Source organism: Balaenoptera ricei, chromosome 4 (assembly GCF_028023285.1).
Source record: "Balaenoptera ricei isolate mBalRic1 chromosome 4, mBalRic1.hap2, whole genome shotgun sequence".
Classification (NCBI taxonomy): Eukaryota; Metazoa; Chordata; class Mammalia; order Artiodactyla; family Balaenopteridae; genus Balaenoptera; species Balaenoptera ricei.
In genome coordinates this window covers 90,166,368-90,194,135 of record NC_082642.1, presented here as the reverse complement: position 1 = coordinate 90,194,135, position 27,768 = coordinate 90,166,368, and the positions used below count along the sequence as shown (strand labels likewise).

The window sequence follows — 27,768 nt, the reverse complement described above, 5'->3', positions numbered from 1 at the left end:
GCCAGATACAGCTCTCAGGACCATCTCTCATTACACAGTAGCTCTGAAAATGGATGAGGGAGATGATAACTCTGCTGGGATGGGAGGAGGGAAATAATCTCCAGACGGATGTGTATAGATTTAAAAAACCCCGATCTATAGATTCTGATAAACTTCCTGGCCTGTGTCTTTTTCTCCCTAGTAAGGAGAATTTTGTGAGGGGGAAAAAAGAAAATGGCAATATTTTGATCACTGAAAACATATGATAATCACATGCAAAACATTTCATTTTCATTGCAATAATAAAAAGTTCCAAAGAAAGGTGATGATATAAACTTACCTCACCGTCTAAGGGGGGCTGTTGTTTTTGTGGACTTTGTGACGCTTTTTGCTATATAACCCCACACCCCCCAAAAAAGGGAAGCTGGTCAGAATCTAGAACACTGGGAATGAAAAATGCTATTTACTAAAATGATCACTCACATTAATCTCTGTATCTCTCGTGTATGGTATTTTTCTAGATTTACTGGTTAAAAGAAGCTGCCCTTTCCCTTAAATAGCTTACAATTTAAATGAGGAAAAGCAATAAGCTGACAAACAGTATTTTCCTGTGTCTATAAGCATCTATAAAGAGAAATTTTAAAAAACTATGTTTTTTATATGTACATGGATATAAACACATTCACAGAGTAGTAATCTCTCACTAAATTCTCTCAATGAAATCATCCTCTCTTTCTTTAATGGCTTCAAATATCACTCTAATGCTAACAGCTTTAGCTCTCTCCTATCAGCCAAATTTCAGGCTTGCATTTTCAAATGCCTGTGGAAACTCTCTACTTAGAAACCCCACTGTCATCTCCTGTTCAACATAACCAAAAAAACCCCTCAATTTCCCATACTAACTGGGTATTTCCCCCCAATTTGCTAATTTCTGTTATTATGTCAATTAATAATATCACAGTATCTGTACAGTGAGTGTTTTACAATGTGTTCTTATACACAGTATCTCAAGTGATTCTTCTTATTCTGTGAGATAAACAAACATCATAATCATATTCTTTTAAAGATGAGAAAATTGAGGATAGAGAGGTTATATGATATGTGCAAGGTTACAAAGTTAGTAAGTAGCATAATTGAGATCTGCACCTATGCCTTCTGACCCCAAATCTGACATTCTTTCCACAAAGCTAACTCCCATTAAAACCATTCTTTTAGCCTCAAACCCTTGCTTTGGAAGCTTTTTTTTCCACTCATTTTCAGTGATTTATTCAACATTCACTACACATCTATGTATAAGACATAATGATGCTTCTCTTGAAATCTCTCTTATAGTTAATTTATAAAACCCTTTGTGGTAGTAGGGGGTGCAGCATACACCATACTAGTAAAAGTACTAGGTGCAGCCATAATAATTCTGAAATAGTTAATAGTTAAACATTAAACATATGAGAAAAATAAAGGCACAGAATGGCTCAGTAACTTTCCAAAAGTCAAGCACATACCAAGTAGCAAAGCTGGATTCAAATTCAGATATTTCCGATTCTAAGCCCTTACCACAGGACAACACTGCCTTTCCTTAGGAAACTTAGAAATCATCTAGTCTTATGCCTTCATTTTGTACCCTAATCTAATTATTGCAATTACTCTCTATTTCATTTTCCTTCTTTCCTCATCTCTTTCTAACATATTCTAACATGAGTAGATTAGTTTTTTCCCTGTCTTGTTTTTCTCCTGCTTAAGAACTAAAATTGTTCTTTTCTGCCTAATTGTTCAAGATCAAACTCTAATTTGACATTTAATCAAGGCTATCTACAATATAATTATCTCTTACTAGTTATATGACTTCTACAGAAGGCAAGCTAAATGAGTTAATTTATGTAAAATGCATAGAACAACACTTAGGACATAGTATGTGTTAGCCATTATCATTTACTGAGAGTCAGTATAGCATTCTGGTCATAGACCAGGGTTTGGAGCCAGCCTGTTCTTTTTTTTTTTTTTTCTTTCCAGTTTTATTGAGATGTTTAAGGTGTACTAGCATAATGATCTGACTTACATACATGATGAAATGATTACCACAGTAAGTTTAGTGAACATCCACCATCTCATAAAGATAACAAAAGAGAAAGAAAATAATGATGAAATGATGAGAACTCTTAGGATTTACTCTCTTAACAACTTTCACATTTAACATATATTTTGTACATTGCATCCCTAATTCTTATTTATCTTATAACTGGAAATCTGTACCTTTTGGCCACCTTCAGCCAATTCTCCCTCCCCCATGCCCTGTCTCTGGTAACCACAATTCTGACCTCTTTTTCTATTAGCTTGTCCGTTTGTTTGTTTTTGAAGTATAACTGACCTACAACACTATGTTAGTTCCTGGTGCAAAAGACAGTGATTTGATATTTCTATACATTACAAAGTGATCACCATGATAAGTCTAGTTACCATCGAGACTTTTTTTTTTTTAAAAGAAACTGTTTATTTTCCATCAGCTTTATTTCCATTTTCTGTTCAGCCTGTCTTGATTAGAATCTTTGCTCTGCCACTTATTAGCTGAGTATTTAACCTTAGGAAAATTGTTATCCTCCCTGAGCATCAGAGATCATCATCACAGGCTTGATACATTTGAAAAAATATAAGAGAATTTATCATGTGTATGGTACTTAAGGAAGATATACTTTGGCTAGAGTTACGAAACAAGAGAGAAAGCATTTAGAGCATGAGTGATTCATTTGTTCAATCATTCATTTAAAAAATATTTATTGAGCTTTACTAGGGGCTAAGACCTGCTTAAATCTAGGGATATAGCAGTGAATAAACATGACAGACATGGTCCCTGTCTTCATGGAGTTTATGGATAAATGGGAGAGACAGATATGTTATATATATGTGTGTGTGTGTGTGTGCATGCGTGTGTGTGTGTGTGTTTTTTTGGCCACACCACGTGGCTTGTGGGACTTTAGTTCCCCGACCAGGGATCAAACCCAGGCCCTTCGCAGTGAGGACGTGGAGTCCTAACCATTGGACCACCAGGTAATTCCTGGGAGAGACAGATATTAAACAAGCAAAAATATAAATAATTATTTAACTATACAGAAAAAATTCCAAGGTGATTTCAGAACAAAAAGACTTAAGTAACATAGGCAAAAAATCAAACCAGGTTTAGAGGCAACTATAGAGGCTGATTAGAAAAAGAAGTATTAACAGGGGTTGTTAATTGGGTAGATGTGGAGAAAACAGAAAGTAAAGAATCAAAGATGACTAAAGTATTAAGCCTGTGAGCCTTGCAAATTTTTGGTATTCCTTAGAGGTAAGGAAGTCAGTGATAGGTTCAGATAACAATAGTTTATATTTGCATGGTACTTTACAGTTTACATATAGCATTTTCACTTTCTTGATGTACTAGAGATTTAGGAAATGGCAGCTGGACAGTAAAGTGATATGTCTAACGATAGACAGGTAGTTAAGAGTAGAGACTATCACTGTCCTAAAAGCAAGATAAATCACTTCTGATTGTCCTCAAGCCTATCTACATATGAGGACAATTAATCTAATCACAAGCAGGAGACAGTTATACTATTTACTTGAGAATTCTTGTAATTAAGATATCAACTCTTTTTTTTTAAATTAAGACAATAAAACCTGACATCCTCAGAAAAACAAATAAGCACTTACTTCTAAGAAACTTTAGGAATATCATTCAATGAATCCAAAGGACTCACCTTGACAAAGTCCAGGACAGCATCTCTTTGAATCTGCTTGGTCCTTATTTTCTCCTCCTCATACTGTAGGGCAGCAAGTTGTGCCTCTCTCCGAGTACGTTCTATTAATTGTTCTCTTCTCCGATGAAGTTCCAAGTCTGCATGTGAAAACTAGAAGAAAAGTATCATTTTGCATATGTAAGTAGCGATAAAGATCAACTTACCAATATTCTTTATCAATTTGGGAAACTACTGCTGACCCAAGCAACTTTTACTTTGCAGTCACCTAGCATTTCTTCAGATGTGTTTATTGCTAATCTTTTCCCATCTTTGCACTGTGTTCTTACATGTATTATAAAGAATTATTTTCTGTCTGGTGTCTAAAAACACTGTTACCAGCATAAGGTGCACATATTATATTAACTGTAGATTGAAGAGACAGGTAATGAAATTTATAGATATTTGGCAATTAACTGTAATTTAAGTATTATAAAAGAAGAAAACCATCTTAATTTTAAAAAAACCCACAAACTAAAACTGAAAAAAATGTTTTTACCTGAGTATGACTCGGTGATAGTGATAAGAGAGAAGATGGCTCAGCTGGAACCCTGACCCAAAAAAGAAAAAAAGGAAAGAAAAAACTCTTTGATAAGACAGACAGATAGATAAAAGACAAGTAGAATTTTATTGTTAATGCAGCTTTCTATTAATCAGCAGGCAAACTGTCTGGTCAGCACTGAAAGACCAATTGCATTTTGTAAACTTGAGCCCAAGTCACTAAATTAAGCTACAGGAACACCTGATGTCTCCAACTCACATTTCACGTGATGATATCACTGATGAAGCTACAGATAGCTAACAACTATCTATGACAGCCAGTGCTGACAATACGGTTATTTGAGATCACTTCTCAAACAATATCGTTTCTTTACAGCACACAGAACTACAATCTTACTACCATGACTGAAACAAGATACATGTAAATGGAGATGGTTTATACACAAAGCCATTTTATCAGCAGAAACCTGGAATACTACAGAACCTGTAACTGTACGTTTAAAGCACTCCTACTCCCATTTTAATTGAAGAAGCAATTTTAACAACGAAAGTAAAGATTTTGTTGATTTTTATCTTTTAGAAAAACATGAAACCTGATTTGATGCTTAAAAAAAAACAGTAAAACTTGCTTCTCGGTTTTATCAGTGTTAATTCTTATACTTCGATATATATTCCCTGTTGTAATCCCTGAATTTTAAAAATATAATATGTAAGAAAACAAAAACTTAAGCTATTCTACTATACTCTTTCATGCCACTTTTTTTTCTTATATTGGTTCCAAATCTTTGAAGTTTTCACAAAATTCTTTTTTTAAAAAAATTTCTAGCCATTAAAAAAACTTTTGACAGAATAAATTATGTTTATAATTTTTAAAAGGAACAGAATAAATAACTACCAAATAAATTACTTAATAACTTCCTACACAAGGTTTAAAATAATGTTAAAGCTAGGGAAAAACTTCCTTAACTTTCTACTAATCCTTGTCAACCTTTATCCTAGCACTCCTAATCAGTGCATCCTCAGTCACAAGTCTGACAAGATAAGAGGAGGAGAGTGGGTTGGTAGGGTAAGACTTTTAACTGGGATATAACCAATAATGAGAGATGAGTGACTCCAGTACTATATACTAGTCTGGGAGAAGAATAACTGGCATTAACTGTAAATTTGTCCCAAACTACTAATTTCACTGTTAATATTTCCTATAGCTTTTATTGGCCATCTGTAGATAAATGACACCAAAAAACCCAGAAAGGACCATGTAAACCCATCCCAAGTGGGTTTATGTGCCCTGATTTGAACACTATGTTTTAATAATGCTTTTCAAGCAAAACCTTTTAGTATACACCTTCTTTCTACTCCCATTTCTTTACTCTCTTTTTATACCAAAACCTCTTTAAAAAGCTGGTTAAATCCATTGTTTCTACTTCATTTCATCCCATTTTATTTTGAACCCACACCAATCTGGATCTGTCCTCATAACTTCACTGAAAACTGCTCTCTTCAAGTCTGAGGCTTTACATGTCCAAATCCAATAGTTATTTCTCAGCCCTCACCTTACTGAACCTACCAGCAGTATGTGTGACACTGCTTATCTCTCTCCACATGTCTTGAGATGCTCTCTTCACTTAGCCTCTGGGATACCACCCTCTCCTATCCCCATGACCTTTCCTGCTTAAGCCTCTTTTGCTGGTTGTTTAAGCCCTAATTCTCTCCCCTTTACTCCAAACTTATGTATCTACCTGCTTACTTGATAACTCCCCTTGAATGTCTAGCAGGCACCTTAAGTAGAACATAACCACAACTTAATTCTCATCTCACAGTCCAAACCTGTTCTGCCTTGATAACACTCTTTAGTGTTCCTTGAACATACCAAGCATGTTCCTCTGTCAGGGCCTCTGCCTAGACTGTTCCTCCCCTAGATAGCCAGAGTGCTTGATCCCTCTATTTTTTAGGTTTCTATCAAAATATTATTACCTCATAAAATTGCTCTCACTCTCCCCCTGCTCTGACTCTACTCTTTTACCCTGCTTTATTTTTCTTTATAGCACTTAGCAGTTCCTGACAAATACTTGTTACATATACTTGTCTACATCCATTAAAAGATTAGCTTTATGACATCAGGGACCTAGAACACAGCCAGACGGCTGCAGTGCTCAAGAAATATTGTTTAAATGAATGGCAGTGGCATCTTCCCCTCAAAACGTATGGGATACTGAAACAAAAACACAGGTAACTATATGCCTTTTTAAATCTTGAACTTATTTGAGCAGAGTAAGAAGCAGACTCTGAACTGCCCTTCTGCTTGTCTTTGTTCATAAAACCACATTTAATATGAGTAGCTTTTCTAGTTTTGTCTACCTAACATGAAACTAAAAATTTCCAGGTATTACTCAACTGTTCTGTAATTCTATACTGCTTCTAACTAGAAATTAATGAACTTCCCAGGACCTAGCCTGACATTAGCATCTCTCCTGAACTAAAATGCCAATCAAATTATAAGTGAGCCCTTAAAAATTTTTTTTGATATATAAAATGAATGACAATTTTGTTAGTTTTAACTTCAAGTTCATTTAATCCATCTTAGCAAATAACTACAAAACACTTACCAATTTATCAAAATACTTTTAATGTATCCCCCTACCTTTACTATCCCCCAGGCAAGTAGTGTCTTGTGTTTGTGTGTGGGAGGGGTAGGTAGGAAGAAATGTACATGGTGGGTGATGGGAGGGGAGGAGAATTAGGAGAAAAAAACAGGTAAGCAACTTTTCAGCAATGACTAATGAGCAAGTAGCAATATGTAAACTGACTCAATTCCTCTCAGTCTTTGTAACTGGAGGACTGATCAACTTTTTTGGTTAACATATTACTCAGGTTACAGACAAGTCTTGTGAGCCTGAGAGCTGCCAGTCATTCGGAGGTGATTTTGTTTTTCTAGGTTCTAATTCATGATTCCATTTGAATGTAAACTCTAGGAGGACAGGAACTTTCAAAGTTCACAGCTATTTCCCAATATCTAAAAACGTACTTAGCACAAAGAAGATATTTAGCACATATCTAACTAAAACAAATGAAGTTATGTATTGATCTTAGAGCTTAACTGATTCTTGGGATAAAGTATGGAGTTCTTATCCAAAGACTGTATTAAGGTCTAATGCTTTGAGACACCCAATTAAAAGTAATCATTGATTCAGTTTCTAGCACTGCGGCAGATTAGATACTCTGAATGACTCTTCCAATGGAAACAAAAAAACTGTTCAATAAAGTAATCTTTTAAAATGCATTGCTAAAGTGCCATAAAAATAAAGAATCCACAGATTCTAAAAAGAAGTAAAAACAGGAACTATGGATTACGGTTTGGTAGGCAGACTTTTGGCCCCCACGATCTCCACTCTGGTGTGTTACTCTAATAAATATGTTACACGTCAGAAAGGACTTTGTAGATGAAATTAAGGTTACTAATTGGTTGACCTTATCCAGGTGGGCCTAATATAATCATACAAGTCCTTAAAAGCAGAAGAGGAGGCAAGAGAGTTTGTGAGATGTGGCAGAAAGGGAAATCAGAGATTCAAAATGTGAGAAGGATTTAGCCTGTCACTGCTGTCTTGAGATGGAGGCAGCCAAGAACCAAGAAATGTAGGTGGACTCTAGAAGCTAAAATGACTCCCAGCTAATAGCCAACAAGGTAATGGAGACCTCAGTCAATAACTGCATGGAACTGAATTCTGCCAGCAACCTATATGAGCCAGGAAGTGGATTCTCCTCCAGGGTTCTCCAGATAAGAATCCAGGCCATCCAACACCTTGACTTTGGCCTTTTGAGGCTGTAAGCAGAGAAACAAGAGAAGCCTGCCCAGACTTCTATCTCTCACAACTGTAATATAATAAATAGGTATGTTTTAAGCTACCAAATTTGTGGTAATTTGTTACATAAGTACTAGAAAACTAATATATAAGGCACCTGAGCAAAAAGCTGGCTTTCAGTCAGTAAATTTAAGAAAACTGAAATCGTATCAAGTATCTCTTCCGACCACAATGCTATGAGACTAGATAGCAATTACAGGAAAAAACTGTAAAAAATACAAACACATGGAGGCTAAACAATACGCTACTAAATAACCAAGAGATCGTTGAAGAAATCAAAGAGGAAATCAAAAAATACCTAGAAACAAATGACAATGAAAGCACGACGACCCAAAACCTATGGGATGCAGCAAAAGCAGTTCTAAGAGGGAAGTTTACAGCAATACAATCCTACCTCAAGAAACAAGAAAAATCTCAAATAAACAAACTAACCTTACACCTAAAGCAATTAGAGAAAGAAGAACGAAAAAAACCCAAAGTTAGCGGAAGGAAAGAAATCATAAAGATCAGATCAGAAATAAATGAAAAAGAAATGAAGGAAACAATAGCAAAGATCAATAAAACTAAAAGCTGGTTCTTTGAAAGGATAAACAAAATTGATAAACCATTAGCCAGACTCATCAAGAAAAAAAGGGAGAAGACTCAAATCAACAGACTGAGAAATGAAAAAGAAGTAACAACACTGCAGAAATACAAAGGATCATGAGAGACGACTACAAACAACTATATGCCAATAAAAAATGGACAACCTGGAAGAAATGGACAAATTCTTAGAAAAGTACAACCTTCCAAGACTGAGCCAGGAAGAAATAGAAAATATGAACAGACCAATCACAAGAAATGAAATTGAAACTGTGATTAAAAATCTTCCAACAAACAAAAGTCCAGGACCAGAAGGGCTTCACAGGTGAATTCTATCAAACATTTAGAGAAGAGCTAACACCCATCCTTCTCAAACTCCTCCAAAATATAGCAGAGGGAAGAACACTCCCAAACTCATTCTACGAGGCCACCATCACCCTGATACCAAAACCAGACAAAAATAATACAAAAAAAGAAAATTACAGCCCAATATCACTGATGCATATAGATGCAAAAATCCTCAACAAAATACTAGCAAACAGAATCCAACAGCACATTAAAAGGATCATACACCATGATCAAGTGGGGTTTATCCCAGGAACGCAAGGATTCTTCAGTATACACAAATCAATTAATGTGATACACCACATTAACAAATTGATGGATAAAAACCATATGATAAACTCAACAGATGCAGAAAAAGCTTTTGACAAAATTCAACACCCATTTATGATAAACACTCTCCAGAAAGTGGGCACAGAGGGAAACTACCTCAACATAATAAAGGCCATATATGACTAACCCACAGTCAACATCATTCTCAATGGTGAAAAACAAACCATTTCCTCTAAGATCAGGAACAAGACAAGGGTGCCCACTCTCACAACTATTATTCAACATAGCTTGGGAAGTTTTAGCCACGGCAATCAGAGAAAAAAAAGAAATAAAAGTAAAAGTAATCCAAATCGGAAAAGAAGAAGTAAAACTGTCACTTTTGCAGATGACATGATGCAATACATAGAGAATCCTAAAGATGCTACCAGAAAACTACTAGAGCTAATCAATGAATTTGGTAAAGTAGCAGGATACAAAATTAATGCACAGAAATCTCTTGCATTCCTATACACTAACAATGAAAAATCTGAAAGAGAAACTAAGGAAACACTCTCATTTACCACTGCAACAAAAAGAATAAAATACTTAGGAATAAACCTACCTAAGGAGACAAAAGACCTGTATGCAGAAAACTATAAGATACTGATGAAAGAAATCAAAGACAATACAAACAGATGGAGAGATATAACATGTTCTTGGATTGGAAGAATCAATATTGTGAAAATGACAATACTACCCAAGGCAATCTACAGATTCAATGCAATCCCTATCAAATTACCAATGGCATTTTTTATAGAACTAGAACAGAAAATTTTACAATTTGTATGGAAACACAAAAGACCCCGGATAGCCAAAGCAATCTTAAGAAAGAAAAAACAGAGCTGGAGGAATCAGGCTCCCTGACTTCAGACTATACTACAAAGCTATAGTAATCAAGACAGCATGGTACTGGCACAAAAACAGAAATATAGATCAGTGGAACAAGATAGAAAGCACAGAGGTAAACCCAAGCACATATGGTCACCTTATCTTTGATAAAGGAGGTAAGAACATACAATGGAGAAAAAACAGTCTCTTCAATAAGTGGTGCTGGAAAAACTGGACAGCTACATGTAAAAGAATGAAATTAGAACACTCCCTAACACCATACACAAAAATAAACCCAAAATGGATTAAAGACCTAAATGTAAGGCCAGACACTATAAAACTCTTAGAGGAAAACATAGGCAGAACACTCTATGACATAAATCACAGCAAGATCCTTTTTGACCCACCTCCTAGAGTAATGGAAGTAAAAACAAAAATAAACAAATGGGACCTAATGAAACTTAAAACCTTTTGCAAAGCAAAGGAAACTACAAACAAGACGAAAAGACAACCCTCAGAATGGGAGACAGTATTTGCAAATGAAGCAACTGACAAAAGATTAATCTCCAAAATATACAAGCAGGTCATGCAGCTCAATTTCACAAAAACAAAAAACCCAGTCCAAAAATATGCAGAAGACCTAAATAGACATTTCTCCAAAGAAGATATACAGGTTGCCAACAAACACATGAAAGGATGTTCAACATCACTAATCATTAGAGAAATGCAAATCAAAACCACAATGAGGTATCACCTCACACCAGTCAGAATGGCCATCATCAAACAAAACTACAGGGGCTTCCCTGGTGGCGCAGTGGTTAAGAATCCGCCTGCCGATGCAGGGGATACAGGTTCGAGCCCTGGTCTGGGAAGATCCCACATGCCACGGAGCAACTAAGCCCGTGTATCACAACTACTGAGCCTGTGCTCTACAGCCCACGAGCCACAACTACTGAGCCTGCCTGCCACAACTACTGAAGCCCGCATGCCTATAGCCTGTGCTCTGCAACAAGAGAAGCCATCGCCATGAGAAGCCCGCACACCGCAACGAAGAGTAGCCCACACTCGCCGCAACTAGAGAAAGCCTGCGTGTAGCAACGAAGACCCAATGCAGCCAAAAAAAAAAAAAAAAAATCCTACAAACAATAAATGCTGGAGAGGGTGTAGAGAAAAGGGAACCCTCTTGCACTGTTGGTGGGAATGTAAACTGATACAGCCACTATGGAGAACAGTATGGAGGTTCCTTAAAAAACTAAAAATAGAACTACCATACAACCCAGCAATCCCACTACTGGGCATATACCCTGAGAAAACCATAATTCAAAAAGAGTCATGCACCACAATGTTCACTGCAGCACTATTTACAAGAGCCAGGACATGGAAGCAACCTAAGCACCCAACGACAGATGAATGGATAAAGAAGATATGGCACATATATAACGGAATATTACTCAGCCATAAAAAGAAACTAAATTGAGTTATTTGTAGTGAGGTGGATGGACCTAGAGTCTGTCATACAGAATGAAGTAAGTCAGAAAGACACATACCGTATGCTAACACATATATACGGAATCTAAAAAAAATATGGTTCTCATGAACCTAGGGGCAGGACAGGAATAAAGACGCAGACGTAGAGAATGGACTTGAGGACACGGGGGTGGGGGGCCGGGAAGGGGAAGATGGGACAAAGTGAGAGAGTAGCATTGACATATATACACTACCAAATGTAAAACAGATAGCTAGTGGGAAGCAGCTGCATAGCACAGGGAGATCAGCTTGCTGCTTTGTGACCACCTAGAGGGGTGGGATAGGGAGGATGGCAGGGAGATGCAAGAGAGAGGGGATATGGGGATATATGTATATATATAACTGATTCACTTTGTTATATAGCAGAAACTAACACAAAATTGTAAAGCAATTATACTCCAATAAAGATGTTAAAAAAAAAAAGCTGGCTTTCACCTTGAGGGTGGGTGTATCATATCCTGGGACTCTTGGGCTTTACTTATGATGGACACAGGAGGCAGGAAGGACAAAAGATAAAGCTGAGGTCCCCCTACTATGGGGAAGTGTAACAAGAAATCCTTGCATGACACTGGAATCTCAAATGACCACACTTTCAATATAAGGACACATGGTAACTAAAAAGCTCTTTTGAGATAAATTTCAAAGATATGAAATGTAACTAAATCACCATGAACTAACTAATAAGACTAAGAAGTCCAAGTTATAAGACTTCTTTCATTATTCTCCCTACATTTTCTTTATCCATCTATATCTCAGTCTCCTAAAGAACTTCAATATCCTGCCAAGTGTAAGTAAAGAATGATGTATGACACTATCTACACAGTAAATTTACTGTTGTTTAAGAATAGGCATATCAAGTCTACCACTTTAAGATTTCATAAAAATAAAAAGGAAGCAAAAACCAAAGGCTGGGAATTTTTCAACTATTGTGATACAGTTTATGACAAGAAACTTTTTGGAATTCAAGAATAAGAAGCAGTACTCTTGAAAAAAAAAAGAAGCAGCAGCAGTACTCTAAATGGCCAGGCTAAATTTAGAAATATTGTGTGAGGCACTAACTGTAGATAAAAGATCACTTCAATTGAGATAGGAATGAGGAATATATCGCTGTCTTGGTCTGTGGCTCTGTTTCTAATCAAAAGTTTAACTAATATAATTGCAGGACTCTGGAAATTCATTTAGCCCTCTTTATGCATAAATCCAGACATATCACTATAAAATCTCACTGCTATTAAGTATCTTCAAATCAAATAATTATACAGGTAATGGTTTAGGTGATCTGAATTTAGAATGAATAAATCAATTTTACTTCTTTTTCTATTACCTAAGCACAAAGGTACATTTCACTTAGCTCTAAATACATCATATTTAAAACACATAGTATCTAAACATCTTCATTATACATAGATCTACACAAAACGAAAATCATTTCATTACCTAATTATTGAGTTTTCAGACAGAAAGAAATAAGTAGAATTGGTTTTTCAAACCTGTTTTGATGTGAATATCTTCTCATGTCTTCTGTTTTTTGAAATTCCCTCATGGGTACTGGCTTTACTGGTAAACCCTAGGCCAAAAAAAGAAAAACAGATCAATTTAACACATGTATCCACATGTATCCAGAAAAGTGTAATTACACAGTTCACATTCAACTTGGCATTTAGGGATCTGTATATTACACTAAAAATATTTTAACAGAAACTTCAAGTGTGAATTTTCATGTTTAAAAGCATTATAGGCTATATTACTGCTTTGGTAAACACAAAACTGTTCACAATCCAAAAACATTTATTTTAAAAAAGCAGATTTTCTTCACACCGTATTTTATGAATTATAATGACCATACAGTAATATTTACTAGATGATAAGATGTGAAAGTTGAAAAGGATCTTAGAGGTCATCTAGTACAAACTTCCATCTAGAACAGGAATTCCTACCAACCCTACCGTGACTTTTGCTCAGCCTCTCTTGAATATTTCTAGTAATAGGAAGTTCACTGGGGAGATTACATTTCTTTACTTCTTCATCGTCATAAATTGTTACTTATGTTAGTCAGACAAATAGTCCTGGGGATGCTGGTGGAATACCAAGATAAAGCAAAAAGTAACTTCTATTTATGGTAAAATATGATATTAATTAAAAGAAAAATAGTGGCAATTTATTTATAAACTGAAGGGTAAAGGTCATTTCAAAAAATATTACCAAAGAAAATTAAACTGGCTTAAGTTATATGGACTATATACTGTAAAATAAAATTATAAATCAAAGGTAGAGGCTCATGGGATATCACACCACATATTTTGTCAAATGAGAATCTATAAAAACAATATAATCTTACTTCAACACCAAAAATAATCATCAAAATGGGTATTCTGGAAGGGGAAAAAAAAACTTATCCAAAAAAAAAAAAAAACCTAGAAATCAAATGTAAAACTATTTATAGTCTATCTCCAAGAAATAGGTACATCACACATAACTAGAAAATCTTCTTTGGTGAGTTACTCCAAAGGGCTAAAGCTGACTCCCGTAAAGTCTGGGCATAATCATATTAAATGAGATACAATTCTAGAATCTTGATGAGAGAATAATTACTCTAATTTCAGTGAATATGACTTTTTAAGTAAACAAAAATCTCTCCTAGTATGTTAACATCAGTGACTTATCACCCTGGTTTTACCATACTGCAATTACCTAAAATTATTGCAAGAGGTACATGAAATTTTCATGACAAAATGAATGTAACATTGGTTTAATTTAAAAAATAAATATGTCATAGTCTATAAATATAAGTCATACCTTATTTTATGACAGTATCACTATGTATGTGACAGGCATTATGATAAAATTAAACAATAGCAGAGTGTTTAAAATCTCAAATTGTTTTTAACAACCCATGTTTAGGTAGTATCCAAGAATATAAAAAAGTATTTCGTCACTGGTTATTAAACCATTTAAAATAATACTGCTTTATTTTATTTTTATAGGTGCCAAACTTTAGAAAGCCTTATGACACAGAAGTCATAAAGAGCCTTATGACAGAATCATAAAAACTACTATATATAGTAGGTAGATGGAATCAAAAAACTTATTACAAATTAGCCAATATAATGGATTAAAGAAATGACACTACAATTTTTCATCAGTAGCATAACATGCATTTTCACTTTTAGTAGAAATACCTCATCTACACAGCCTAATTAACAGTAAAATGGTCAAAGAGAAAGACCACAAGAAAGAGGATTCCCTTTTAGATTATAATGTGCATTGTTAACTTAAACTTTATTGCAAAGTAGTTGCCCTCTGCTCTAGCAGAAGTGCTTATAGCCTGAACCACAAGTTTCATTAATCACAGGTACACACTGCTATCTGTAGGCTGCAGGACTTTGATTTACAGTAGTCCACTTTATCTTCTGGTTTCACTTTTCGAGATTTCAGTCACCCACAGTCAACCATGTTCCAAAAATATTAAACGGATAACTTCAGAAATAAACAATTAATAAGTTTTAAATTGCACGCTGTTCTGATGAAACCTCAAGCTGTCCCGCTCCATCCCACCTGGGTTGTAAATCATCTCTTTGTCCAGAGTATCCTGCCTGTTAGTCAGTTAGTAGCCGGCTCAGTTAGTCTCTCTTGGTTAACAGATTGACTGTCGCAGTACAGCAGTGCCTATTTTACTTAATAATGGCCCCAAGTGCAAAAGTAGTGATGTTGGCAATTTGAATATACCAAAGATAAGTCATAAAGTGCTTCCTTTAAGTGAAAAGGTGAAAGTTCTTGAATTAATAAGGAAAGAAAAGAAATTGCATGCTGAGGTAAGATCTATAGTAAGAAGAAATCTTCTATCTGTGAAATTGTGAAGGAAAAAGACATTCATGCTAGTTTTGCTGTTGAACCTCAAACTGCAAAAGTTACAGTCACAGCATGTGATAAATGAATGCTTAGTTAAGATGGAAAAGGCATTAAATTTGTACAATGAAATATTTCGAGAGAGAGAAACCACATTCATATAATTTTTGTTACAGTATATTGTTATAATTTTTCTATTCTATTATTAGTTATTATTCTTAATCTCTTACTGTGACTAATTTATAAATTAAACTTTATCATAGGTGTGTATGTATAAGAAAAAACATAGTACATACAGGGCTCAGTACCATCCGTGGTTTCAGGCAACCATCCACTAGGGGTCTTAGAACGTACACCCTGTGGATATGGGGTGGGGGGAATACTGTATATAACTTTATCCAACTTTAAATAAAAGAATGTCATTTGAACACCAACAAAAAATACTGTGTTCAAAAGCCTTCAGACAGGAAGACCAAGGGTTTTTTTTTTTTTAAAGAATGATAATAACACTCTATAACATGTCCCACTTGAAGTGACTATTCGCTATTTCTAAAAGACTAAATACATCATTCTCCAAAAAGGCCCCAAGTGTTTCTCAAATAATCCCTGCTCAAAGCCTGGGACCAACTCCAGACATTAACATCACACACAATGAAGTGCAGCCATTTTATTATGCTGACTAGATACACTGAAGAATGCTATTTCTACTTGAGACCGTTGGGGAATTGGCAGAGATTTTGCAGTGGGCTGAATGCTCACTTGTTTTCTAAGGCAACTCAATGCTCCACTATAAGAGACATCCAAGAATTTTAATGGCAAACAATTTATATTCTGTGTGATTTCACATAAAAGCGCCAATATAATTAAGCTCATCATAAAAATTCTATGGTTAAGTCTGTATGTTGCTCCAAAAGTCAGCAGTTTGGTTCAGTTCTTAATTACTGATCAAACTATGATTTACCAGTTAATAACATTAAAAAAACAATAAGAACAACAATGAAAAGCATCATATTCCTCTGCATTTTCTTCCAAGGCACAGGATACTCTTAGGACTTCTTTTATTCCTTCTTCAAAATTCTGAAATCTGTCTTTTTATTTGAAAAATAAACCTAAACTTGACTTGAGAGTATTGTCTGATTTTAAAAAAAAATCTGAAAAACTCAGTAATAAAATTGGAACTAAATATAATAAAACAAATAATTAAGCCTAAACCAACAAATCACTGATATGATAGAAATTTATACTGTCATAAACTGTTTTTACTAGGGGATAGCAACAAATTTAAGCTTAAGTGTGTATACTACCTCATGAGAGATTCGCCGTTGTTCAATATATGCCATAAACTGTGAACTGAGGCTGTCTGAGTCCAGGCCCTTGGGTGGTCTCACTTCTTCCTCTTCTTCCTCCGCAGTACAGCTGTCAATATAGTCAATCTGATCCAGATCATGTTCCACTGTTCATACGACACATACACACACAGACACCAGAAAAAACATTCAAATTAGATAGCCCACAAAAAACACTGAATTGCATTCTTTCCTTTTCCCTAACATTTTCTATTCTGAAACTGGGAGGAATAAGAAGTTTAAATTACATAAGCCTTTATTATTTAGTCTATGGCCACTCACAAAAATAGGCTAAAGAAAAAATCTTAGTCCTAATTCACTATAAAGAATGCAGTAATTGATGGTAATTATTGGAAAACAGACCTCTAATCTTTCTTTTTTCTTTGGACAGCTCTTGACTATCTTAAACAAGACAGTTTGAGTTTGTGAGACAGATAAGAAGAACAATTTTTTAACATCGGAAAATATATCTTCTTTTAGTTTTTTTTTTTTTGCATGTTTTAGGTTTGGGGCTTAATCATACCTCTTTGAAGAGCTGGGAGGCAGAAAACCTAACATAATCAACTCAAAATAAAAGTGAAAAGACAGGAGGAAAGTGGACTTGGTGATAAAGAAGTAGATACTGACGACTGTTCCCGTTCCTGTAACTGTGGTCCATAACTAGAACAAGATTTATTTTCCTATTTAGAAAATTATTTTCTACAGGTCAGTATTGCAGATATTTTGTAGCAGTTTGTGGATGGAAGGGAATCATTTGAGGAATTTTTGCTTCTCAAAATGCTCTGGGGTGAGGAGAAGCACATAAATAACATATAGCCACATCATTATTTCTTCTAATACACTTGGGTGCACCCCATTAATTTTTTTTTAAGTTTAAAAAGTAACTATTTTTAAAAGCCACTTTAGATGGCACACTAGAAAAAAAAACTTACTACTAAGATGATTTCTCCAGAGATGTATTAACTCCCAGCCATTATTGTATGGTGGTCTATAGGCTGCCTAAAAGTTGCAGTTGCTGGGAATAGTAAATTTGAAGAAGTCTATTTCTCAATTTAGTTTTCTGACTCAGTTATTTCTAAATAATTCCATAACTGCAGTTAATATAAAAATGAATTGACTTATCATAATTATATAAATAGATAAAAGGCTGAAAAGGTTTTAAGTCTACACCCGTGTTAGAAACCAGGTACATAAATGCATTTTTCCAATGTGCTACAAACTTGTGTGACTAAATCAACAGTTCATTTTATAACTATCTCCCAAGAAAGCAACACCACTTTTTCATACTGTCTAGACCAGTGCTATCCAAGAGAAATAGAACGTAAGCTATGAAAGTGAACCACACATGTAATTTTAAATTATCTATTAGCCACATAAAAAAGTCAAAAGAAAAGGTGACATTAATTTTAATAATATATTTTACTTTGTTCAATATATTTAAAATATTATTACAACATATAATCAATATAAAGTATTATTGATGTTTTACATTCTCTTTCTCATGCAAAGGCTTCAAAATCTGATGTGTGTTTTATACTTATAGTACAGCTCAATTCAGAAAAGCCACATTTCAAATGCTCAATAACCACATGTGGCTAGTGGCACAGATCTAGAGATTATTTTAAGTCTGAAATGAACCAATGGGAAAGATATCTCATACAAAAGCAAGATTAAAATGGAAAGTACTGAAATGGTAAGTGACAGCAGTAAAAAAAGAATATAAGATGGTAAGGAAAAAAAGGCGGGGCAAACCATTTAATTGAACTCATCATTCAGAGATGAAAGGTCTTCTTAGATAATATAATAGATTTCTGGAAAATCAAAGTCATTTCTCCCTTATAGCTGGCCCTTAAAATTTAAACATTAGGATTTGGTAATTCAAACTAAAGCAATATTGAATGGAATGCTAAAATCAAGAGTCTGCTTCAAAAGCACAAGAAAGCAGAAAGAGCTCTGTTAATGAACTATAAAAATAATTATAAATTAAAAAAATTTTTTTAATTTAAATTACAGATTTTAAAATACCAGAATAAGGAAAACTTGGATTCAGATGCCCATGAAGAGCACAGTTCCAGATGAAAGAAAAGGTAGACATCAAGAAATGTACTGAATTCCTAAAAGAGGTCAAATAATGACCACAAAGAGAATCTTTAAAAAGGAGAATAGTACTTCAAAGAAGATCATGGTTAAATCAAGATTAACAAAGATCTATTCCAGGTAAACTGTCTTTAGTAAAGTTTCCTCCCAAAATAAGAATAAGGGAAAAACATTGTATTTTAATTGCAAGTCTGAAACAGAGAAACTGAAATTTAACCCTAATAGAAAACATTTTTTTTCTAATCAGATGAGAAGAGGAGGGAGGTCTTTAAAGAAAGACTGGAAGAAGCTACAGATACACAAATAAAAGGAGTGGATGTGAAAAGGCCACTTAAAAAGTCAGAGAGATTATAAAGACTTTGGATGTCATCAGGAATCATGTTTACCTCCACCATTTGTTACTACTATACTGCTGCGATTCTCCTGGTACTGGCTTTCTCTTCGTAGTCTTTGTTCTTTAGTAATTTCTGCTACTCGAAGAGGCAGATCTGAAAATTCATCTGTAGGCTTAAAAAAATAGCAGAAACATTAAAATAAATCATTTCAAATTTTAGACAACATGGTACTTAAAACACAGATATAATATAAATTCGTTAGAATTTATATTTAAGAAGAAATAGCAAAGTAGTTTCAGAGATGCATCTAGAGATGCACATATTATCCAACAATATGAATGTACTTAATGCCACTGAAACTCACTCTTAAAAATGGTTAAAATGGTAAATTTTATATGTATTTCACCACAATTTTAAAAAAGAATAGGGTATATATGACTCTATATACATACATATATGAATTTAAAGTATTGACATAAATGTATCTGTATTGATATAGCCACAATCATGTACACACCCACCCACGCACAAATACCCAAGCAATTCCAAATGACAAATGGGCTGTATTCTAAAATTAATTTGCTTTAGACTCCCAATAAAACAATGTTACAAATGGTACATTACTAGTCTTGCTAAACAAAACCTTAATCATTTAACCTAACTTATAGCTAAAATATTATACCTTAGTAATTTAAAAAGAAGAGAGAAAACATAATGCTGATAATTAAAAGAGAAAAATGAGGGACTTCCCTGGTGGTGCAGTGGTTAAGAATCCACCTGCCAATGCAGGGGACACGGGTTTGATCCCTGGTCCGGGAAGATCCCACATGCTGAGGAGCAACTAAGCCTGTGCGCCCTAAAGCCTGCACGTCGCAACTACTGAGCCCACGTGCTGCAACTACTGAAGCCTGCATGCTATAGGGCCTGCACGCTGCAACTACTGAGCCCGTGTGCTGCAACCACGGAAGCCTGCACGCCTAGAGCCTGTGCTCTGCAACAAGAGAAGCCGCCACAATGAGAAGCCTGCGCACCGCAACAAAAACCCAAACTCAGCCAAAAAAAAAACAAAAAGAGAGAGAAAAATGATATAATTAGCTGAGAAAGTTACTTATTTATCTTGAGCACGTGGATACTCTCCATTAAGGTTCCCATCTCATTACCCATCAGCCTACAGTTCTATTTTCTCACCTTACAGTTCCCCTTCTACCACCTCTGCTCAAGGCTATACAGGCCCTCAAAGTTCAGGTTTCAGTTGTAACTGGCTCAGTTCCCATTTGACCGTCCAGGATATAAAATTATTTATACAACACAATGAGGTAACAAACATGTAAAACACACAAGGTAAAAGATGGTAAAGAAACATAATACCATTTTTGATGGTAGGACTATGTGGGATTTTTACCCTTCTCTTGGCTATTCTATATTTTATATAACAAGAAATTGAGTCCAATTAAGACATTTTCCATTTTCATCATTTTATTTTTCCTTAATCATAAGTTATAACATGCAGAATAAACACTTACTTCATTCCCTGACCATCTCTTATCACCACTGTCCACACTATTGAAACCTGAATCAAGGGCTCCATAGGGGCGACCTGAGTACAGTTCTTCGTGGCTGTCAAAAAGAAACTTCAGTTGTTAATGTAAAGTTTGATATTTTAAAAATTAACATTTGAAATAGATGCAATTTTACTAATAAACATTTTCATGGCATTCAGGGACTTAACTATTTAGAATGAAATGAATATTCGTTTAACTTTTTAATATGAAAAATTCCAAATTCAAAGAAAGTAGATAGAATAGTATAATGAACTCCCATGTACTCATTATCCAGCTCTAAAAATATCCACATCCTTACTTCATCTATTCCTCCAGCCATTCCCAATGCCCCCCTCAATTATTTTTATTTTTAACAGTACTCTTTTTCTTAAAGTAAAATTTACATACGTTTAAATGCACAAACCTTTGACAAATGAATACATCTTTGTAACATACACACCTATCATGATATAGGACATTTCTACTTCGCCAGAAAATTCCCACACATCCCTTCCCAGTCAACTTCCCTCACCTCACCACTATGTGCTAAGAGGCAACTACCATTCAAATTCTTTTCACCTTAATTAGTATAGACTGTCCTCAAAGATGTCCAAGATCTAATCCCTGGAACCCATAAATGTGTTACTTTACATTGCAAATGGGAATTAAGGTTGCAGATAGAAGTAAGGTTGCTAATCAGAGGACCTTAAATTAGGGAGATTATCCTGAATTATCTGAATGGGCTCGATGTAATCACAAGGTTCCTTAAACATGGAAGAGGGAAATAGAAGAGGAGGATTCAATGCTAGCTTGAAGATGGAAGAAGGAGACCAAGAACCAAGGAAAGAAGACAGCCTCTAGAAGCTGAAAAAGGCAAGGAAATACATCCTACTCAAAACCTACAGAAAAGAATGCAGCTCTGGCATCATCTTAATCTTAGCTCAACGAGACCAAGATTTAGACTTCTGACCTACACAACCATAAAATAATAAATCTGTGTTGTTTAGGCCTCTAAGTTTGGGTGGAAACAATAGAAAAGTAATACAATTAGTTCTGCTTATTCCAGAATGCATAAAAATGGAATATGTACTCTTTTTCTACTCAGCATCATGTCAGTGAAATTCTTGATGTTTTTAATACCTTGGAGTAGAATGGATGAATTGTATGGTAAGCGTAGGTTTAACTTAAAAAACAAAAACAAAAACAAAAAAACCTGCCAACCTGTTTTTGAAAGTAGTTGTATCATCTTGCATTCCCACCAGCAATGTATTGGAGTTCCAGTTGCCAACACTGTATTCCCAGTCATTAATTTTAGTTATTATTCTGATGGGTATAAAATGTGGTGTTAATTTGTATTTCTCTGATGACTAGTGATAATTAATATCAGTGATATTTAATACCTTTTTATGTGTTTATTGGCCGTTCATTTATCTTCTTTTGTGAAATGTCTGTTCAAATCTTTTGTCCATTTAAAAATGCAACATCAATAATCTTAAAAATATTTTGCTAAGTAAAAGAGGCCAGACAAAATGCTACATAATGTTCAATTTCATTTCTATGAAATTCTGGAAAATGCAAAACTATACTGACAGAAAGCCAATCAGTGATTGTCTGGGGCTGAGGGTGATAAAAATATATGTATCTTGATTGTGTTGGTAGTTTTGTGACTGTATCCATGTACCAAAACTCACTGAATTGCACATTAAAATGGGTAAATTTTATTATTTGTAAATTTTATCTCAATAAAGCTGTTAAAAAAAATGTGCCAAACCATTTTTCCAAAATGGATGTTCCAGTTTTACTTTTTACATATCATATTACATAAGCAATATGAGGGCACTGGTTGTTCCACATCCTAACATTTGGTGTTGTCAGTCTTAATTTTATTCGTTCTTGTAGATGTGCAGTGGTATCTCATTACATTTCGATGATGACTAATGATAAGCACTTTTTTGTGTGCTTATTAGCCATTTATATATCTTTCTTTGTAAAGTCTATTCAAGCCTTTTGTCCATTTTTCAACTGGGTTGTTTGTCTTTTTAACATTAAGTATAAGCAGGTATTCTTTAGATATTCTGGATACAAGTCTTTTGTCATATATGTATTTTGTAAATATTTTCCCCCAGTCTGTGGTTTGCCTATTTGTTTTCTTAATATTTTCTTTTCGTAAATAGATGTATTTAATTTTCATTAAATTTAGTTTATCATTTTTTTTAATGGTTATTGCTTTCTGTGTCCTCAGATATCCTTGCCCACCCCAAGTCACAAAGATATTCTTCCATATTTTCCTCTAAAAGTTTTATAGCTTTAGTTTTTACTTGTTTATAGCTTTAGTTTTTACTTGTTTTTAAACATAGTTTTAAAAGTTAGCTTAATTTGAAGTCTAAAACACGATAAAGACTCTGTTAAAAATTGGTCTATTAGCATTTCATTTAATAAGACTGCCTAGGGTGAAAACAACTTTCAATGGTACAAATTTAAAATATGTAGTGTTCTTCTGGTATCAAATTTTGTATTCCATGTATTCTTACATAGTTTGTGTACATAACTTTAAAAAAGTTATTGTGTCATGCTGTCACAATGAATCAGAACCTAAGGTACAGGGAAAGAGCAATGTATTTGGATTTCACAGATAATCTAACCAACTATTAGCTCAAAGAAGTTGCTTAACTTTTGTAAAATGAGGTTAAACATTCTTACTCATATGCCTTCACATAAAGTGAAAGGTGTTAAGTAAAAACAAAAGAACACAAACAAAAACCCTATGTGAATATAAGACACTTTTATAACTTGTCATTTATTTTTACTGATAAAGATCTTACCTTGTATGTATTTAGTAATATACAGACCTATTTGTCCAATGTGCTAAACATGCTGATCATAAAGATCCAAAAATATAGGCACTTTCCAGCTATCTAATTCATTTTCCTACCCTCCACTACAAAGATCATTTAGCAAAATAAGTGTCTCAGTATAATTCTAAAATTACTTCTCTCTAAAAAAAAAGTAGTGAATTTCCCCCAACTTCTTATCTTGAAAACATTCATATCTACACAAGAGTTGGGAGAGTAATACAATGATATCTATTTGCCCTTCATCTAGATCTCCCAATTGTTAGCATTTAAGTAAAATGTTTTATGTATACTGTCTACATGACATGTCTGCTTTTATGCCTGTTTTAGAGTCCAGATCTTAAGGACAGGTACTGTGTGTGTTTTATCACAGCAAAGTCAGGCCAAGGTACCTAATTTTAAAAGCTTTCTAATGAAATATATATTTAAGCCATACTTAAAGAATTCTTTTTTGCACATGCCAAAAGAAATACATGTATTTCAGGATTTACTGAACAGTACTTTTTAATAGTATGTAAAATTTTCAAGTAAAGATTTTCAGATTTCTAGAGGATACTGTTTTATATAATGTATTTTCTGTGAAGTGACCAATCAAGGTAAGCCTAATTTTACTGTGCTATTTTATAAGTGGGCAACATAAAGAGAAAAAAATCTTTGCACTAAGCTATTATTTTATCTTCTTTATTCAGTTACCTTTAGCTTCTCCACATATTTGCTCTGCCTCAGAGATTAAACTGATAAGATTAAAGTGAGACATAGGTTAACCAACTCTCCAGGTTTGTTCAGGATTTTCCTGGTTTTAGCACTAAAGTCCTGTGTCCCAGAAAACTCCTTAGTCACAGGTAAACTAGGACAGATGGTCACCCTATGTATAAATATGGCCTTTGTGAGGCCAGGAAGAGTTGTGCCAGCCAGGCTCCAGCTATGTCCTGTTAGAAAGTCCAGTCTCTTTAGTAAACTACCTAGCATAAAATGGATTCAAATGCTTATGTTACTCTGTGTGGCAGGGAGATGAACTGTGAATCAGTATAGTGCAGTAAGGAGTTTAAAATATGGCTTTTTTCAAATAGTTTAACAGATCTGGACTGATAACTTGGCACCATCATTTCTTAGCTATGTGACTTTAATTAACCCGTTTTACCTCTTTCAACCTGTTTTCTCGTAAGTTTAAAAAAAAAAAGATTAACAACACCTATCTCACAGAGTTGCTATAAAGATTACTTGAGAAAATATAAGCTAAGGACCTGCACAAAGCCTGGTACAAAGCATTAAATAAAAGTTATCATTCTATGAAGACTGTGTCCTTAAGAGAGAGTCACTAAATCTGCTTCATTTGAGTTTAGTTCACCAAACATTTATTGAATGCCAGGCAGTTTTCCAGGTGCTTAGAATATAAATATGAATAAAGGATGGCCACTGCTTTCACAAGCTCAGGCTTGTTGTAGAGAATTAATTCCACTACTGGGGTTACAGAGGCAGGACTTTTCTTACCAGTTGCTTAGTCGTTCCTTCGTTTGGGCTCACTGCCACGTCATCATAAATAAATATATTTAGTCTATAAAATAAAGCTGCTTAAAATCATCAGAGCAAAAAAGCATAGTTCACTTTAGATCACTATTTTAAAAAATGTGTGCCATTGTATAAAATAAAGTTATCACAACAGTGTAAATTGCTAAAGGAGTTGGAAACATTTACATCTGAAAATGAGTAAAAACATTTGTGACCTTTATAAAATGATTTAAGAAAGACTGTGTGATGTTTTTATGCTACACAAAAGTAGTTAGAAAGTTGCAACTAAGGATTGAAATTACCACAGCAGTAACTTGTACTGAATACCTGAAGAGCTACAGGATTAATAAAAATTCTCTTTAGCAAGACAGGACTCTTAGACTAAATTTGTCCAAGATCACAGTAGACAGCTAATAACTCTAATGCCTAATATTCATATAGGGCTTTATGGTGAGCAAAGCACTTTCAAACACAGGTCATTTGATCCTCACAACTACTGTTAGAATATAAACAGGGTAAAGATCACATTGAAGAAACCAAGGTTCAGAGAGGTTAAGTGAACTGCCTAATAGTACAGAGATCCAGAGCTAGAACTAAGGCCTTCTGACTCCATGACTGCATTTTGAATAAATGCACTGCTAACTACAATGCAATCTTACTAATCTGTACCTTAGTGAGAAAGACATGAAAGTACGATGTCTCATTTGCTGGTACATGAGGAGTTGAAGGAAATATTTTTGTTTTTTATATATATATAAATAAAGTAACATAACTCTGGAAAAAATGGAAAATGTATAAGACAGATTAACCTAGGGAGCATAATTAGGGATTATTATAGGGATTGGAATATATTAGATCTATAATTACTAATTCCTTTGGAGAAACATGACATGTTTATGCTACTTAGACTTCCTATTTAGGAAAGGTTTCTCTATTGACTGAAGCTTTCCTGTATCTCTTAGCAAATACACACAAGTCTCTTCCCAGGATTTTTTGATTTTTTTTTTTTTTTTAAAGAGATTTTTAAGAGGCAAAGTGGCAGGAATTTTTTTTAAAATTTTTTATTTATTTATTTATGACTGTGTTGGGTCTTAGTTCCTGTGCGAGGGCTTTCTCCAGTTGCAGCAAGCGGGGGCCATGCTTCATCGCGGTGTGCGGGCCTCTCACTATCGCGGCCTCTCTTGTTGTGGAGCACAGGCTCCAGACGCGCAGGCTCAGTAATTGTGGCTCATGGGCCTAGTTGCTCCACGGCATGTGGGATCTTCCCAGACCAGGGCTCGAACCCGTGTCCCCTGCATTGGCAGGCAGACTCTCAACCACTGCGCCACCAGGGAAGCCCTGATATGTTTTTAAAGTAAAATAATGAAGATTGCTATATTTAAAAAAAAAAATTAGGCCAAGACTAATTAGTCTTCAAAACTAAGGACAGAGTCACAGAGAGAAATAGGTTCTTCAATTAGCACTGCAGCCCTCAACCAAAGCTCACTGTTCATACAGGTAATGATGCTTCCTCCTTGGTTTCTTCAGGCATACCCTCACATACACATAACCAGTAATCACTATTCATGTCTTACACGCAAACCTCAAAGGCAACAGTAGCAGTTTAATGTTCCTACTCCGCTATTTCAGGAGAGGAACACTTTTCCTTCCCAAGGATTACTAACTCCAAGGGAGAAAATAAATTAGTGTATATATAAAAGAAAACCTACTTTTATTTGTTGTACATCTTCTTTAAGAGTACCGGAGTAGAAACTTTTAGAAATATTTAAATAGGAAAAACAAAACTTTCTTCTATAAATAAGAAACAAGAGTTCCATATTATAAGCAATGAACTGAGGTAGGAGGAAAAAGAAATGAAAAGGAGATAATGGAGAAAATTTAAAATTCTTGGTATTAGTGGTCTGGGTCTCCTCATATCCACCCCCACTGCCAAAATCCTTCCTCTAAGAGAGGTCTAGATTAGCACATTGTATGTAAGACCTAACCCCTACCATCTGTCAAAACCTTTTATGTCCTCCTTAACACCACATATGTGCTTTCAGTCCTCTCAGAGTTAAAAGGATCTATCTATCTATCTATCTATCTATCTATTGGCTTTGTTGGGTCTTGCTGTGCGTGGGCTTTCTCTAGTTGCGGCTGAGCCCGTGCACTGCAACTACTGAAGCCTGCACGCCTGGAGCACCTGCTGCGCAACAAGAGAAGCCACCCCAATGAGAAGCCCCCTTGTGCCTCTTTCACACAGAATCTTCCTCCCTTTCAGAGTTTATCACTTACTTGAATTTTTGAATATGCATCTGCTTTTTTGTTTTGTTTTTGTTTTTTTTTGGCTACGCCACACAGCTTGCGGGATCTTAGTTCCCTGACCAGGGATCGAACCCAGGCCCCCTGCAGTAGAAGTGTGAAGTCCTAACCACTGGACCACCAGGGAATTCCCTATGCATCTGCTTTTTACAGTTTCTTTTTTCCTTCAAATTATTTTTGTATTTTTAATGCCTGCTTTTAGAAACTCTACCAAAACAGAAGTTTGTTAATCTGTTTTAGACT

The 27,768-nt window shown here is 34.8% G+C and overlaps 1 protein-coding gene and 1 non-coding gene across 11 annotated transcripts in view; both read right to left on the bottom strand.

Annotated features, from left to right (window-relative positions):
- LRCH3 (leucine rich repeats and calponin homology domain containing 3) overlaps window positions 1-27,768 on the bottom strand; it is a 108,917-nt gene that overhangs the window by 28,948 nt on the left and 52,201 nt on the right. For 6 of the 10 annotated variants that reach the window (XM_059920906.1, XM_059920910.1, XM_059920903.1 and 3 more), the window contains 7 exons: window positions 20,846-20,939; window positions 19,374-19,494; window positions 16,849-16,997; window positions 13,189-13,265; window positions 4,246-4,297; window positions 3,711-3,860; window positions 320-370 (listed from right to left, as the gene is read on the bottom strand). In XM_059920906.1, the coding sequence (XP_059776889.1) occupies window positions 320-370; window positions 3,711-3,860; window positions 4,246-4,297; window positions 13,189-13,265; window positions 16,849-16,997; window positions 19,374-19,494; window positions 20,846-20,939 (694 nt within the window). The remainder of the gene's footprint in view (window positions 1-319; window positions 371-3,710; window positions 3,861-4,245; window positions 4,298-13,188; window positions 13,266-16,848; window positions 16,998-19,373; window positions 19,495-20,845; window positions 20,940-27,768) is intronic. The other 4 variants (XM_059920904.1, XM_059920908.1, XM_059920907.1 and 1 more) reach the window with 1 other exon arrangement.
- Window positions 27,580-27,652, bottom strand: TRNAR-UCU (transfer RNA arginine (anticodon UCU)). The gene has a single exon. It is a non-coding gene; the product is annotated as a tRNA-Arg (tRNA).